The sequence below is a fragment of the Centroberyx gerrardi genome, chromosome 4, assembly GCF_048128805.1.
Source record: "Centroberyx gerrardi isolate f3 chromosome 4, fCenGer3.hap1.cur.20231027, whole genome shotgun sequence".
Lineage (NCBI taxonomy): Eukaryota > Metazoa > Chordata > Actinopteri > Beryciformes > Berycidae > Centroberyx > Centroberyx gerrardi.
The window spans coordinates 10,572,329-10,588,640 of record NC_136000.1 but is presented as its reverse complement, the minus strand read 5'-3'; the positions used below and the strand labels follow the sequence as shown (position 1 = coordinate 10,588,640).

General features: G+C 42.7%; 1 protein-coding gene across 2 annotated transcripts in view; it reads right to left on the bottom strand.

The window, feature by feature from the left end:
* The window catches only part of nell2a (neural EGFL like 2a), a 62,909-nt gene that overhangs the window by 45,501 nt on the left and 1,096 nt on the right, over positions 1-16,312 (bottom strand). For both annotated transcript variants that reach the window (XM_078283119.1, XM_071897525.2), the window contains exons 3-8: positions 6,891-7,041; positions 5,268-5,441; positions 4,411-4,507; positions 2,007-2,079; positions 767-849; positions 222-350 (exon numbers count right to left, since the gene is read on the bottom strand). In XM_078283119.1, coding sequence (XP_078139245.1) covers positions 222-350; positions 767-849; positions 2,007-2,079; positions 4,411-4,507; positions 5,268-5,441; positions 6,891-7,041 — 707 coding nt within the window. The remainder of the gene's footprint in view (positions 1-221; positions 351-766; positions 850-2,006; positions 2,080-4,410; positions 4,508-5,267; positions 5,442-6,890; positions 7,042-16,312) is intronic.

The following is a 16,312-nucleotide window of genomic DNA, read 5'->3' as shown; positions in this document are numbered from 1 at the left end:
ACACACACTTAATGTATTTGTTAATTTATTTCTACACACACACACACACTCACACAACCTTGCACACACAAGCATGCACGCACACACATACACATACATCAAGAGTGTTATCGACACACAGTTAAAATTGAGTCCTCTCCCCTGCTCTCTCTCTCTCCCACACACACACACACGCACACACACACACACACACACACAAGCACACGTGTGTGAAGCCCCACCGTGCATGTGCAGTTCCTGCAGCCATCTGTCCAGCCCTCGTCCTCCCTGTAGACGACCCCCTTGATGCTGCAGGTTCTCTCACAATAGCAGCCATCCAGCCCATTCATCTTCTCCTCCGCCCTGGACAGCTGCTCGCACCGTCCCCCAAAAAAAACAAAGGCGAGAAGGAGAGAAGAAGAGATACTGAGCCTCATCATCTGTCTATATTCACATGTAGCAAACACGGCTTCATAGAACATATTGTGGGCAACCCAATGGTATCAAAAAGGTTAAGTGTGTTAGACACCATCAACACCTTCTACGCCCACAATCACTGTATGGGAGCAGAAAAGACAGTAGCCGGTGTCCAATGTTAATGTGTCTCTAAACGCCTGTTGCAGTGAATGTTAACAACAGAAACACATTTAATCCCAGGGTATGAGCAGACATTTTACACCATAACATAATTAATAATTCTGACAGTACAATTAAAATTTGGATTAAAAGACTGAGACTAATGACATCTCAAATTTTAACAATTTTACATTATATGGCATGACATTACCTTGCTGGATGTTTTGGCAAGGATATCCTGCAGTTCCATGATCTTCTGCACAAGTCCGTGGAAATCGTTGCAGGTGGGGCATGCTGGGATATAAGAGGCAATATATTTTAGTACACAGGATACGATGGGATGCACTGACTTGACGGACAATAATTACAAATAAAAGAATAGACAAGGCTCTAACATATAAAACATTATATGTTAGAATAGATGGAAATAGTGTTCATAATACTTTAAAGTAATAATCTGCAACATTTTCATTTAAATAAACATCCTTTTTGCTACTCTCTACTCTGATATAACTCCATACTGAATCAACTTATACCCAGTTTATGAAAGTTTTTACATTTGCTGTTCTAAACTTCAGATGTCTGGTAGCTCTTTTCCTGGGAAAAGTCCTCTGGTGCACAGGAAGTAATGCATTTTTCATTCCCAGCAACATAACAGGGGTTTGTTTGGAACAAATAGAGGAAGAACTGGGTAGTTAGCAAGAGCAGCGAGAACAGACAAAAAAAAGAGCATCACCTACAGAAACTCAAACTTCATCAACAGAAAACCCAAGGAAAAAGACGTCACAGTACTGGCGAGTGATCTCTGGGAAGTTCAGCGCAAAAATATGACAGTAATGACAGTAATGCTTATCTTAAAAAATGTCGCCAAAAAACCCCCACAAAAAACAAAACAAGAATCTCACAGATCACTACTTTAAAGTCAGGCTGAAATAAGATTTTGATAATCAATAGACCTAGGGGGATGGCGGAGTGTGGCTCCACCTATACTCGCCCCTCATTTTGATATGGAGAGTTTGAGACTGATGTCAAAATTCGTAAGAGTGAGTGACAGGCTACTGATTTGCTTTGCCTTTTCATTGTTGACAGGTGAATTCAAAAGAGGCCACATAACGTTGCATTACATCAAAGTCATGGCAGATAGGCATTCCACACCTGCACAGGAAAGACAGGGTAATTTCCCTATTACTGATTGATTGATTTGTGTAGACCTGCTTATTATATCTCAATTAAACTATCAAATTAAAGAATAGCATCACCCAAAGTTTCGCTGAGGGACACTACGGGGAAAACACGCTTTCCCAATTGCTAAGCTGTTTTACAGCTGTTCTACTCCAGTGACTAGAACCTTTACAGAATTGAAGGGATAAATTACATACAAGGTAGGTGCAAAGAAGAGTTCAAAGAGTTACATGCTCCTCCTAGGATGAGAAGAAAGAGACTGCACTCACTTCTGTTAAGATCTGGACACTGTGAGATGTAACCCTGCGGCATCACCAGGATCTCCACGTCCTGCATCACTCCCTGCACACACACACACACACACACACACACGTGCGCGTGCAAGGTTACAGCAGAAAAAAATGCCCCATTATATCGTTTCACATAAGGTAAAGTACCCTCGACTTACTTGATCAAGGAGAACCAAACCTTAAAGAAAATGGATGGGTAATAAAAATGAGATGGAGCATGTTAATGTGTAGAAAGTGGATGAGGATGCTGAGAGGGTGGCATGTGGTCTCTATGTGCGCTCGAATGTACATTTTCCACACGAGTGAACACGAAACACAAGCAAACACAAGAACATGCAAAACACAAAACCAACAAGCTGATTTATGAGAGCCTTGGTAAATGCTGCACCCCATAAAAACTAAACACAGTGAAAGTGGAAATTCATTGTTCAGTCCCAGAAGAGAGAGTGACAAAGTTAGTTCGGAGATAATATGTTTCCTAGGTTGCCGCTCTGACAAACCATCTCATAACTGGACACCGACAGGATGCTAAGTGAAGCAATGATGGGAGAGTCATGTACGTAGAAGCAATTTTTATTTTTTCCCCAATCTCTTCTGATAAGCATAACCAGGACATACAGATTCAATTTGATTCAAAGGTCCCACTTGATAGCCTCTCGTCCTGTGGCCGAACCCCAAACACACACACACACACACACACACATTCACACATACACACACAGACACTCTGTCGCCATGGTAACCTGGCCCATTTCATTCCTTGAGTGCATTTATTTCCCTTACAGAAGTGGAGCGGTGCAACTTAGGAGAAATTGTTTTTTAAATTGTCTTGCCACTTCAATTTACCGGCCATAAATTTAAAATCCTGGGGAAATGATTTGCTGATTTTTCATGGCAACAACGCTGAAATGGAAGAAGATAGGAGCTGTGTCTATTAAACTTGTAATGAAACCAGAGAAACTATACATATATTTGTAGCCACCATACACATTTCCCATCATGCGTCTATACTTCATCTATGCTGTGACTATACTGCAGTGACTAATGCAGCTTATGCTTTTTTGAATGTCGTTAAGCAGAACCAAATGAGAGTGTTGTAACACAAACACTCATGTCTCTCAAACAACCGGATGCCAGATTACGCCTTGCACCTTCTGGCAGCTAATAGAGAGGACATTTTGAATTTTCCAAATGATTCCTCTCTATCAACGACACTGTTGCAAGCATGGTGGTCCCATCTGTTATGGAAATGTGTATTTGTGGAAAACAGCATCCCTGGTGGCATTCAAGTGAATTTTCTACCAAACGGAAATGCTGAAAAATGTCTATATCTTACAATGTGTGTACGCTGCAGAGAAGATGTTTATTGACAAGTTAAATGGAGGTGTAGATAAACTCATTCTAAGAAAAGTCTTCACCATCTGCTAAGGATGTATTTTCTTGTCTTCAACTGACACCCACGTAGAGACAAAGACAGTGTGTGTGTGTGTGTGTGTGTGTGCGCGCGAATGCATGTGTACTAATGAAGCAGCGTGTTTTAAAAGGAGATGTGCCTTTCCTAGCCACTAATCAGGGCTTCAGAGAGAGGCAAGGCTACGTGACAAGATTAGTGGGTGACCTCCAAGTCTTCTTTCATCTGCCAATTAACACACGGGAAATTCAACAGCCAGGACACATGCGCAAAGCACATTTATACACAGGCACGTACACACACATAGACAAACACACACACACACACACACACACACACGCACACACACACATACACCATCTCATAACCTGCTACAGATGTCACCATCAAACACAAAGCTTGCTTACCACCAGACTGATTAAAATAGTTACGGTTGCTGATAAGCCAACATTATACCCCGACATGTCTCCCCAAGTGGGAAATTCTAGAGTGCAAGCCAGTCTGGGAGAGGCAATATATGTCTCTATGTCAGATAAACAATAGGCTATAGACTAAGCTTAATGAGCATAGTCCAGAGGCTATTTAATGATTTTTTCCCCAAATCAGCGTTGTGAGGGTTGCTGGGATAATTACACTGGGCTTAGCAGCAGAGTAAGAGGAGGGAACAAACAATGACAAAAAAATGTCAATTCCTAGGGTAGGCAGAGCAACCCTGAAATTACAATGGCAAGTCTTGAGAAATGCATGCAATTAAATCCACCAGCCATAATAAATAAAACCAAACAAGGCAAACAAGGAGGTGGAGATACAGACCAAGATTGAGTACGGGGCGAAAACACAGTGCAGCAGCCGAGATGCATTACTTGCTCTCACCGCTCTGAATCATTTATCACTGATCACATCACAAATGCATCACATCACGTGCATCAAAGTTTATGTGCTGTGAGGAAAGTTTTTTAAAACAATGCCAACCTTGAAGAAGCCGTGAGCGCCGTTCCTCTGTCCAAGCCAGAAGGAGGCATCCTCAGGTACGTCCATGTAGGGCATCTCCACCACCCGCTCATAGATCCTGCACAACAAATACATTCACTTTTCAACAGCTGAAATCAAAAAATAGCCTTCAAACTCACTAAACTCACATACAACTAGCAACTCTACATGGTTTACAATTACATCTTAGGCATTTAGCTGCCAGTCTTATCCGAAGTGACTTACAATGGGTAGGTTTGCAATTAAAAGTCTGATACTTAAAGCAAGCAGTTAATGTTTGCACTGAGTTTTAGCTTTTACATGCCTGGAAATAATTTCACACTTTTTCATTCTTTACACACCTGCATTGTGTGTGTCTGTGTGCGTGCATGTGAGTATATAAGAGTCTGATACATTTTGAACAATTGTATGATAACTATAACAATAGGAATGACAGGAACGCTCCATTAAAGGGCCCATCTATAACAACAGTATGGCGTTCTCTACCGAAACACTGTCACCCTACTACTAGCTTTGTTGATCTTTTGAAGTGACACTTTTTTCACCCTGACATGTATTGTATGAGCTTTTGATACAAAGACAGATATTATGTGACAGCTAAACATACCTTTTACATGTATCTTGAGACTAGAAATCATTTGTTTTAAATTTGTTATTTTTGGAAACACTGGAGCAAACCACACCTGTAGTTTTCCCGTATTATTTTAAAAAGTTAAGGAAGTTGTGGCAAGCTGGTTATACGACATGTTAAATTAATTTGATGGACTCCCTTCCAGCCAGTGATGCTCCAGTATTCTCCTAAGCCACAGCACATATGGCGTCACTTGCCAGCAACCTACCTGTTGCAGTCGACGTGCAGTACGACATGGGAGGCGCTGACGGCAACAGAGACCTTGTGCCACTGGTCGTCAGCGAGGCTATAAGGGAACACCTCAATATGGGCCTGCTGGCCTTTGGTACGATAGTGAAGACGCACTTCACTGCGCTGGCCGCTGCTCTCCAGCTCCAGGAACCTGCAGAGGGAAAGCACAAGTACCATCGACCCGCTTCCAGTAACATCCGTATAATGACACCTTAGCTGGGAATTTGCATTGCGTGCAATGAACAGTATATCGTTGTTGTGTCAAATCCTCATAACTTGAACTGAACCCTTATTTCGGTTCACACAAAAACCTGCATGCATCACCAGGGTTTATAATCAAAGTGTCTAAATTCGGGGCTCCTCTCAACACAGCGGTAAAAGATGAACGCATCACTCAATTCCAAGCAATGCACTCACATCTCCCTAGATTTTCAACAACATTCAGAATTTAATCACATCAATAGCCCAGCCTAATGGTACTATATGGCTGTTAAGTGCAACATCAGCAACACACAACAATGGTCCACATGGAGGGGCTCAACTCATCTCTTTGGGACATTGGTATTCTGGGAGAGTCCTCTTCTCCACACCACTGAGATTTCTCCCAGCATAGTGACACTAATGGAAAGAGCTGCCAATATGCAGTCATCAGCCCTGCCTTTAAAGACAGACTTATTTAAACTAGAGTCGTTTGCTTTAAACATTATTCAAAAGAAAAATAGACACTCACATAAGTGTAGCAGTGGAACTGATTTATCTACAAACCACATCTAATAGATTTACTCTCCCTCAGCCACGCATGCACATTCATTCTGGCTACACAAATGCACCAGCTAACGCTTCTGTCTGACACTGAAGAAATCCTCGCCTCATTTCCAAATGAAACAGTGCAGCACTATTTTGTCGCATTTGAACGGCTGGAAAAGCTAATCAGCACTGGGGAAAGTCATTAACATCCCTGTGAGGTCTCTTCTCATGGCTGACTTTAATGTACACACAGTTCAATCAACACATTATGTGAAACTCAGATTGCTGCTCTGATCTTCCAACAGCTCAGCTACCACAAACTAATGGAAAAGCATCAGCATGCTAACTGCAGCTAGTTTCTCATCACTTTTCGATCCACGATTACAGACACAATGTTTGGATCGTTGATGGACTGTGAATGATATGTTGGCATGCAGCGTGATTTACTTTGTTTACTCGACTGGTGAGTAAAACATCCAAATGTTCATCTCATATACAATATCCAGGCCTCAATCAACATAATACAGACCCTGCTAATATGACAAAATTCAGAATACAAATTATGTTTACTCAGTGGTGTTTGGACGGCTTTATAGATAGTTTTACTGTCCTTCGCATGAAATTGTATGGGCTCTAGCTCTGGCAGTGTCATCCCATTCTGCAAAAACATCACATATAAACTTCAGAATATCTTTAGATGTTGATAAAAATGTATTTGTATTTGTAATGTACATGTATACAGGTATTTGTACATGTGTCTGACATTCATTCAAAGTTTGTTTTGGACACTGGAAATACTTTCTTCCCTATGTGTGAAATGTGTTTTTTCCGTATGGTGTAACACTGATCATACCTCTGTTCAGAGTGGTGGATGGAGAGGATGACCCCAGAGTTGAGGTGTTCCTGTTTGAGAGTCACCAGCACAGTAAACTCACTCTTTCCTCTCAACTTCTGGACCATCCGCTCTGAAACCTCCACAGGAGCCTTCACTTCCCTGGAGGAACCTGGAATGACAGGAATATCAGGTATTTATTGTACCGTTAAGACCGATTTCCTCTCAGAGATCAATGAAGTTCATGTTTTCCTATCAAGACATTAACATTATGAGTTTAAAAAAAAAAAAAAATGACCACAACAATACTAACAATAGTCGTTTAAAATTTATGTTTTAATAATCATACTAAGACTTTTGCAAGATGTATTGATGACAGTGGGGAATACCTTTATGTCTGAAACACCATAATTGTAGTTCTAGTTTTCACACAGTTATTTTATTGAAATTGTGAATCAGTAAATTTTGACTGGTGTTTTGGTGTAATTTTCCTTCATTTCAGCTGTTGTATAGTGTTAAAGAGAGCATCATCATTACAAAACATAACAAGGAATTGGACAGATTATTTATTTCTCAAATTGACTGGTAGTGTTCTTGATGTTGAGTAGTTGAGTTGAGTTGAGTTGAGTTGAGTTGAGTAGTGTTCTTGGTTGACAATGTGACAAAATGAGTGTAAGTGTAAGTGTAAGTGTAAGGTTTGTTTATGAAAACACTATGTAAAACAGATGTCAGTTACAGTGGGTTAAGAGAGTTTTAAAATGTGCATTTCCCATTTATGAAGTCATTCATAGAATTTGTGTGAGAGAGTTTATGAGTATATATAAAAAATTCCCATTCCCATCAAAGTCCCATTATAATCACGTTCTTTCCTATTCTACAGCAATTTTTCCTGTCTGCTCTACTTCAATAATTTTCCTGCTCTCAGTAATTTGAATACCAGTGGTCTTAGTTTATTATTATTGGTCTAACCATTCCTTCAGCAGCCACTCTGAATGCCTCAAACATTTACATACAATTACAATAATGGAAATATTTCACATATTCGCCCTTTGGGCCAGGGTAGAGGCAATGTGGTTGGAAAATATATGAGCTTATAAATCAGTGTCCAGAAATAATTTATTAACCTGTAGATTTCTGGAATGAAAACAATGATGTTAAAATATGTTATAGCTGAAGTGAAATATGCATGTATTCACAACGTATTTAGGATTCACCTTAACTTACAAATAAGAAGCTGTAAATCGGAGGCCAACTTCAGCTTTGTCCAAGACAGTCAGAAATTAAAAACCAATCCAGCCTCTGAACAGTAGGGAAGCTGTACATAAATGTTTGAACCATGCAGGGCAGCTTTGGAAGCATGGTAATAATTAAATAAGACTACTGGTCGTCAAATTATTGATACTGACATCTTAGTGAGCAGCAGGAGAACTGAGGTAGGGAAACATGTCTGTATCAAGAACATGATTTTGATGGGATTTTAACAGCCATATAAATATTTAGTGTATTCACATAAACGCTTGATGAATTTGACTTTATACATGGAAAACATTTTAAAACCTACTGTAATTGAAGCGTATCTCATTGTTATTAATATTAAACAATTCAACTAAATTATGTTAAAATGTTATGTGAAAAATGAGTGTTTCACAGGTTAGAAACAGATTTAGGTTCCCCCACAAATTTTCCCTTAATTCGATTATAAGAATCTGCAAGGCAACAACCAACTTCAGCTTTGTCTAAGACAGCTGCAATTATTTTACTCAATTTTGCAACTTGGTTGACCATTTTGATTTTGTCAGTAATACTGTGTTTTGATGAGGTTACTGCAACCTCAAGACTTTTGATGATGATGAGGATGATTGTCACATTAAGGCATCAGTCACATTGTATTTTTTAAAGCCTATGTGGTTTGAAGACGTGACTAGAAGTCCACCTCAAAACCAATTATCCACCAGATCACAGCTTGATGCTACCAAATGTACAACATAGGCCAGCATGTATCAGCTATCCCAAAAATCTTATCAGTCTCTCACAGCTTCGCTTTGTGCACCTTTTCATTTTGGCTTGGTGAAGGAACGGAGATATGAGACTGGGGATTTGGGGAGACGAAGTGAAAGGGTAAGGCTGCTGGTGTGGAGAGGAGGGCATTTTCTGTCTAGTTAGCTAGCAAGCTTCTGTTCCCACCAGTGTGCCCCCTTCCTCCTCCCCAACTCTACACAGACGTCTATGCTACTTTAATGGAAGCATCAATAAATGATGACGTTTCTCAGAAGCGATCACATCAAAGAGTTCACTTCCAGCTATGGGATGCATGCAAGATGCCCTGGCACACTTAAGCGCTCCAGGAAGCTAGCATGGCGGCTTTTCCTCAGTGTATCAACATTACTTCCAGCTGGTGGGAGTAGCCAATTAACACAATGCGATCTGAAACAGCAAACAAGGCCATGATGAAGCCTGGCATACCAGGAGTGCATAGTATGCTCAATGGTTATATAGGATACAATGATAACGTGCTGAAATTAACAACACGTTTTCACCTCTCGTTAGTCTTACAGGAAGGAGTTAGCATGCTAGCATTAGCATTTTTCTGATGGTAACTTTAAACCATGGATGTATCAACCCCATGGGGAACACGTTATGAGTCATTTCTGTCAAAACAAGAATCCTGTCTGTTTTTTTGCCCCACCAGAGAGATATACAGTACATGATTTCATGCACTTTGCACTGCCAGTGCAGCATCATTTCAGCGTCACTGGCTGAGGTGGGACAGATGGCCCAATGACGCCAACAAGAGTCCTCTGCCCAGCAATGACCTGCTGCCGTCCACAGAAAACCACTTAATAATTAAATCCAAGTGACCATTTTTCACAATTACTTTACTTTTTCTAGGACATTACTGGAAATTATTTGTGCTGTTGTACTGAATCGTAATTACAGCTACAAAATATATATTTTTTCTTTGATAGTTACAAAAATGCTCTATTTGAGACTGAGATATATTAGTCATTTGCCACTTTTAATACAAAGAGCTCAAGCCAAACTAGATTCACTATGCAGATGGCAATATGCACTGGTCAGTCTACTGCCAGAGCTCAGTATGGATGCGTATGACTATGACAGGCCTACGATAAGGGACCACACTGACATCTCAATCATGGGCGCGATGGGGAAGGAGGGAGGGAGCAGGTGGAAGGGTGGAGTCCACACTGACAGCAGAAGGATGGTGAGGCAGGGGGATGGTCAGGACCAAGGGTCTCTAAAAGCCCACCACGGTGCAGCTTCACAGCTTGCCAGCCATGAGCCTTTGATCTGGGAGGGGGCGACTCCCCTCACCAGCCTTTCCACCTTGAGGGGAAAGGGCCGCTTCAGATGGGATCTGGGAGGGATTTGAAGGCACCGTCTCATTTGGATGGAGTGATGAGCTTGGCTTTTTGTGGAGATGCTTGTATCAAAAGCATGATGGTCTCAACACTAGGATCCCTGCTCAGGCACTCAAGCGAGGATTACGACGACTGTACCGATAATATCCCTGCATTCCTAAAAACATACATGAAAGAGGGCTGGATGAGTGTGTTCTGTGATAACAGGGCCAGCTTCCACTTCTGCCAAATCAATGCGCCCCTGTTGAGGGAGCCATTGGTCGATTATCTATTGGCAGGCGCCTGGATGGGGCAGCCACCTGCTCCTAACGACCACTCTGATGTGAGATACTGACACAATATAGCTTGAAAATGATCCTCCAACACATAAAATTCCAATCAACAGAAATTTCGATGCAATAACACGGCTCTTGTCATTTATCCTAGTTGTTTACGGGCTATGCAAAGTTGCAGGCCAGATCATTGTGAGAAAACAGTGTTTTTGAGGCACAGAGATGTACCAACTGACTGGAGATCTCCAAAAGCCTCGGGCTCAACAGCATCCCTGGGAAGCACAGCTTTGGGCTACAGCCTAATCTTATCTCCTGGATACATTGCGCTTTAATGGTTTCACTCCAGCCAAGCTTTCCATCCCTCAGCTTCACTTCTAATCTTAAACTGTCTAATGCGGTCTTATTTTGTCTGACCCCTAGTCCCCACACAGCTGTAAATCCCTCCACCCCCAGCACTGCATTCTCATGGAAGTATATTGGCAGCGCTGCACCAATCACTGGCTCACACGTTTAGCATTTAGAACAGGTGCCCTGCAGCACAGCTTGAGAGCCCAGATACACCCAGCTATGCCACAATCCTTTTCTCACACACTGCTTTTACTTCTACCTGTATTTAAAGAATATGGGTTCTTATACTGGAAAGGGAAGAGAGGTTGCCTTCGAAAATGAACATCCTCTCCAGGACATTACGTTCATTACGTGCATTAGGCTTCAATTTAATTATTTCCCGGAGGAAATTGTGACTGAAAACAGTATTACAGATATCAGACAAGATCATAGCCACTTTTGTATGTGAATAATGAGGACTTTCATTGTTTGGTCTCTGGTGGATTGCCAGAACAAAATAACACCACCCACGCCTTTGCAACAACTCCTCTTCATCGACATTTTGCAAATAAGCCATCTCTCAACCAGTACACAGCAAGCAAGCCATGAGATACACTAAACACACAGGGCCAAGAGGGTCAGAACAAACACAATGATCCAATAAACAGAGGAAGGAGCACAAGTAATGTAATAAATCCTGTAAAAAAAAAACACTTTTTTTTCTATTGCATAATGCTTCCTGTTTGACAAATGACAGAGCATACTTCCAACAACACATTTCATCTGCAGGTCTGAGCGTGGAGAGGGATATGCGTGGGAGGGCAAGGCAAGAGAATATCTCTCCAGAGGGATTAGAGTAATGATAAACTCTCCACCAGCAGCAAACTCCAAACCCTTCATTACTGTCACAGCGCACGCATATCCATGCATGTACACATACACATACAGAAGCAGAGACATACACACACACACACACACACACAAAGGTATGAGCACACAAACACAAACAGGTGTAGACATACATATACAGAAACTAGCCTTCAACTCCCAACACACTGACTCACACAGATGCAAAGAAAAAGACCGCCCCAGAGATATGCAGACACATGGGCTAACACAAAGATGAATGCACTTACACACACACACACACACACACGCACCCCCTTTAGCTAGTTGTTACAGCTCCTGAATATTCCTCTGCGCTCAGGCAATCTGCATTCGGAGGACCATCTCCCCCCACTGAGTGTCCGCTCTCCTGGAACAAATACTAAACCGAGCCAAGGGCACCTCCAGGACTGCTTTGGCCAGCAATTTCTCCCCAACTCTCAGATCGCCTCCTCAGTGACCGCCTGTCTGACATTCACACATACTCAGAGCTGGTGTCAGCCTCCCAGCCAATCAACTATATATTGGCCTGGGGGGGGAAAGAAATATCTCTCCCTCCATCCCCATCAGTGCGTCTGAGTGGAACCCAGGATCAGCTTCGCCTGAGAGGGCAACAAACAAAACACTTTTTGGCCGGAGGGACTTCTGGATAATGTCAATCACTGTTTTGAAAGGCTGGGCAACTTTTTGGGCAACATAACAGAATAATACATCTTGCAACAGGAACTGCAGTGAGAAATGGCAAATAATAGAATAATACATCTTGCAACAGGAACTGCAGTGAGAAATGGCAAATAATAGAATTTACAAGTTGCCGTGTGAACAGTGCAAGACTTTTGAGACTTCTCCTGGCTGGAAATAAATAAAAGCAACTGTTAATCCAGCACTGTATAGCACCTTACACCGAGTAGTAATAATTTAATCTTAATTTATTGCTCATATACTGTAGGTATTGTAGTAATCATTACTGTCTCTACAAGAAATTCCCTAGCCTGTGTTCTATCATTGTGCGTTTGTTACGTTTAGACAAAAACTGTAATGTTGTCCATAGTCCCATCTCTCTGCTGCATCATGTTTCCCTCTCTCTCATCTGTTTTCTTATCCCATTGTTATTGGTCATGTTACTGTCCATTTTACTGTTTTGTCCCAGCACCTTTTACAAGCCATCCCAGTGGGGGATTCCTCTTTGACTCGGCCCGCCAAGGGTTTCTCTCATTTGTTCCTAATAAGGTTTTGTTGGGAGGCTTTCCTTGCATGCACTGAGGGTCTAAGGCTGGTGGTGATAGGCTTAGCTAGGCTTGTTTGCCCCTCCAACATGCTATTTTGTGTCTTGTGCTTTGATTTGCTTCCTTGTGTTTTATTTTGTTGCATTCTGTATTACACCATGTTGTTCTATGATTGATTGTTGATTAGTTAGATCTAGATAGGCTCATTCTTTGTAAAGTCCTTTGAGACATGCTTGTGATGTACATGAACCTCGATTAATGCCAGTGGATTGGAGCTATACAGTTTTCTTTTTCTTATTCTTATTCATTATTATTCAGATTTTACTCCTGTTTTTGATAACAAGTAATGCCTTGTGGATTCACCTGTGGGACTGTAAAAGACACGTTTTGTACTTTTACCGTTCTACATTGGAGATACACTGTAACGTTAACAAGCAAGTAAGCTGTTGTTCCAGTCAGAATAACCAAGCTAATGTAGGCTATATTGCCTACACAGACAATAGTGAATCTAACATTGCAGCACAGGTAGGACTGGTAGCAAGTTCAGTTCCACTGTTCCCCACCACCCATCCCCCTCACAGCTCAGGCACGTTCACATGGTAAAAAAAACGGCTCCATGAAGCAATATGTCAGCGCCCATAAACATCTATCTCTTGGCACTTTCCGTGCCATTTTGAAAAGCATGTAAAGCATAGACTGTAAAAAAAGATGTGAAGTAATCGGGGGAGGGGCCAAACGACACCCGACTTCCAGATACTGTAATACTTACATGGGGTCCTCCTGCTGCCTGCTTGCCATTGGCTTACAATGTTGCCCAGTATAGCACAATAGTCCAGTTTATCATAACCTGTAGAGTTTAGGAATGCGCTGTAGCAGCTGGCACCTCACATCAGAAACATACTTTTGATTGGCACTCTTACACACACATTCATGCACACACAAACACACACACACACACACACACACACACACACACACACACACACTCAGTCCCTCTGTCTCTCTCTCCCTCACACACACAATTACACACACACACACACACACACACACACACACACAGCACTGCTGTATAATAAATGAGTCTCTTCCATCCCGTTACACTTCAGTGTCACTGCAGTCAGAGACATAATCACCACCAGATACACAGAAACAGCTCACTGGCAGTGTTCAGTCTCAGTAAGAACATGCTTCTGACACAGACTGGATTCAAACACACGCATACATGCACACGCACGCACACACACACACCAACACAGAGAGGAGTCTTCTGCTGCAGCTAAGAGAATGCTTCTAGCAACTGTGTTGTTTGTACTTAGAATGTGTTTGGTGCAAATGCATGTAGCCAAACAAAGAGAGTGCGTGTGTGCGTGTGTGTGTGTGTGTGTGTTGAGAGGGAGGGAGGGGGGTGGGGGGTGGTACAAAAGGTAGAAAATTTGGGGTTCTTCTGGGTGTGGTCGTTGTACTATAGCGTGTAATCTATGTCTAGATATCACTCACTTCACAATTAAGGCGTGATGATTTTCTGGTGTGGCAGAGTACCACCTGGCCTAATAAGGTGAGAGAAGCGTAGCCTGGGGCATTTCTCTTCCTCTATTATGCCCGTCCCTGAGGTCCACCTCTCCTAATGCCATGCAATGTAGCGCTGACAGCTACCTTCAAAGGCATCAGCGGGGGGTGCGCTAAACAGCAATCCCCCTCAGCTCACTGCTCTCCTCTTTCTCTTTCCCAGACAAAAAAAATAACATTCTCTGGCAGACGCAGATGTAGATACAAAGATATACCATACATACCAGTATGCGCACACTCAATTGTTTATCTACACACACACACACACACATTTATATGCTGTGAATTGCTCTCTCCCCCACACCCTCTCCATCCCCTCCTCCTACTCTTTCAGCATTCTCCCCATCTACCCCTCCTCCTCCTCCTCTCCACCCAGCACCCAGAGATAACAGCCATCCCTTCGGGCAGGCAGGCAGGCAGGCAGGCAGGCAGAGGAAGGGACAGCCTTGGATGTGTTCAGCCTGCTATCTAATGAGCGTCGGAATGTCACCGTGGGCCTGTCTGCTGGTCCCAGCCAGCCAAGCAGCCATACATGTGGGATCAGCAAAGTCTATCAAACAGCTGGTAGACAGCTCTGCTCACTATGTCTCTCTCTCTCTCTCTCTCTCTCTCTCTCTCTGTTTCTTTCTCTCTCTCTGTTTCTTTCTCCCTCCCTCCCTCCCTCTCTCTGTCTTCCCCCCCTCACTCTTTCTGCATCTCGCTCTACCTCTCCCTCTCTATTTCTGAGCACAAGCACACACAGCACACAGGGGCTCCGGTCTGCTTTGCCTGCACGCCTCTCCCTGCCTCCCCCTCAGCCAACATCGTTGACTTAACATAGACATCCCAAATGAATGATGTAGGCAAGCTCTGCCATAAATAACACACCGCCTTCTCTGCCTGGGTAATTGAGTGCACTTAAAGTCTGCTCAAAGGTAATGCAGAGAAATAAGGGGCCGTATTGACAGAGAGGTGCCCGTCGCGGAACAGTCGTGCTTTCTATTTTGTGACATCAGTCGGTAAAAAAAAGCCGGGGAGCTTCTTTCTATAGCTCTCTTGCTCATCTTCTTCTCTCTCTCTCTCTCTCTCTCTCCATACTAGTCTCTCTCTCCATCTCGCTACCTGCCTGGGTAGAGCACTTCTGAGTGTCGTCTCCACAGAGGACATCAAATGGCCTGCCTTCACAGAGAGCTGCTGGAGTTGCTGCTCCATGCAGAAGTGCTGCTGTCTCAGCTGCTGTGCTGGAGATTAGAAGATATCAGCAAGCAGGAGGAGAAGAGAAATGTAGACAAATGACTTTGTGGTGTGTCTGTGTCCCAAAACAACATTGTCACTTTGGTACAAGATCTGATCTGTAATGAGATGTGAAATCCTGCTTGTAAAGATTTGAATGTTGCCATGTCTTTGGTTTTGCCACTGATCTGTATTGCTAAAAGCAACTTCCTCTGTTGCTACGTTTGGCTGGGTTATGATAGCCATCTCCAGCGCTGTGGTGGGGCCGTTAGCAGTCTCCTCTGGATTGTAATCAGTGTCTGTCATCAGTGGACTAAGACGTGCCATCGACACAACAGCGTATAAAACTACAGCATGACAGCAGCTTTGACAACTCCATTTTCCGCAGTGCCATTAACTCAACTAACAACCCGCTAACATATTTACACACTGCCTTACAACTGCCAACATGGACATTTCAGTACTGGTTCACTGTTGTACCCTTTCACATCCCGGGGTATAGAAACTGTTCAGACAGCTCACAGACGTCAGACTCAGAAAGGTCACTGATGGGCAAGTCTGGCTGAGGCCCATTC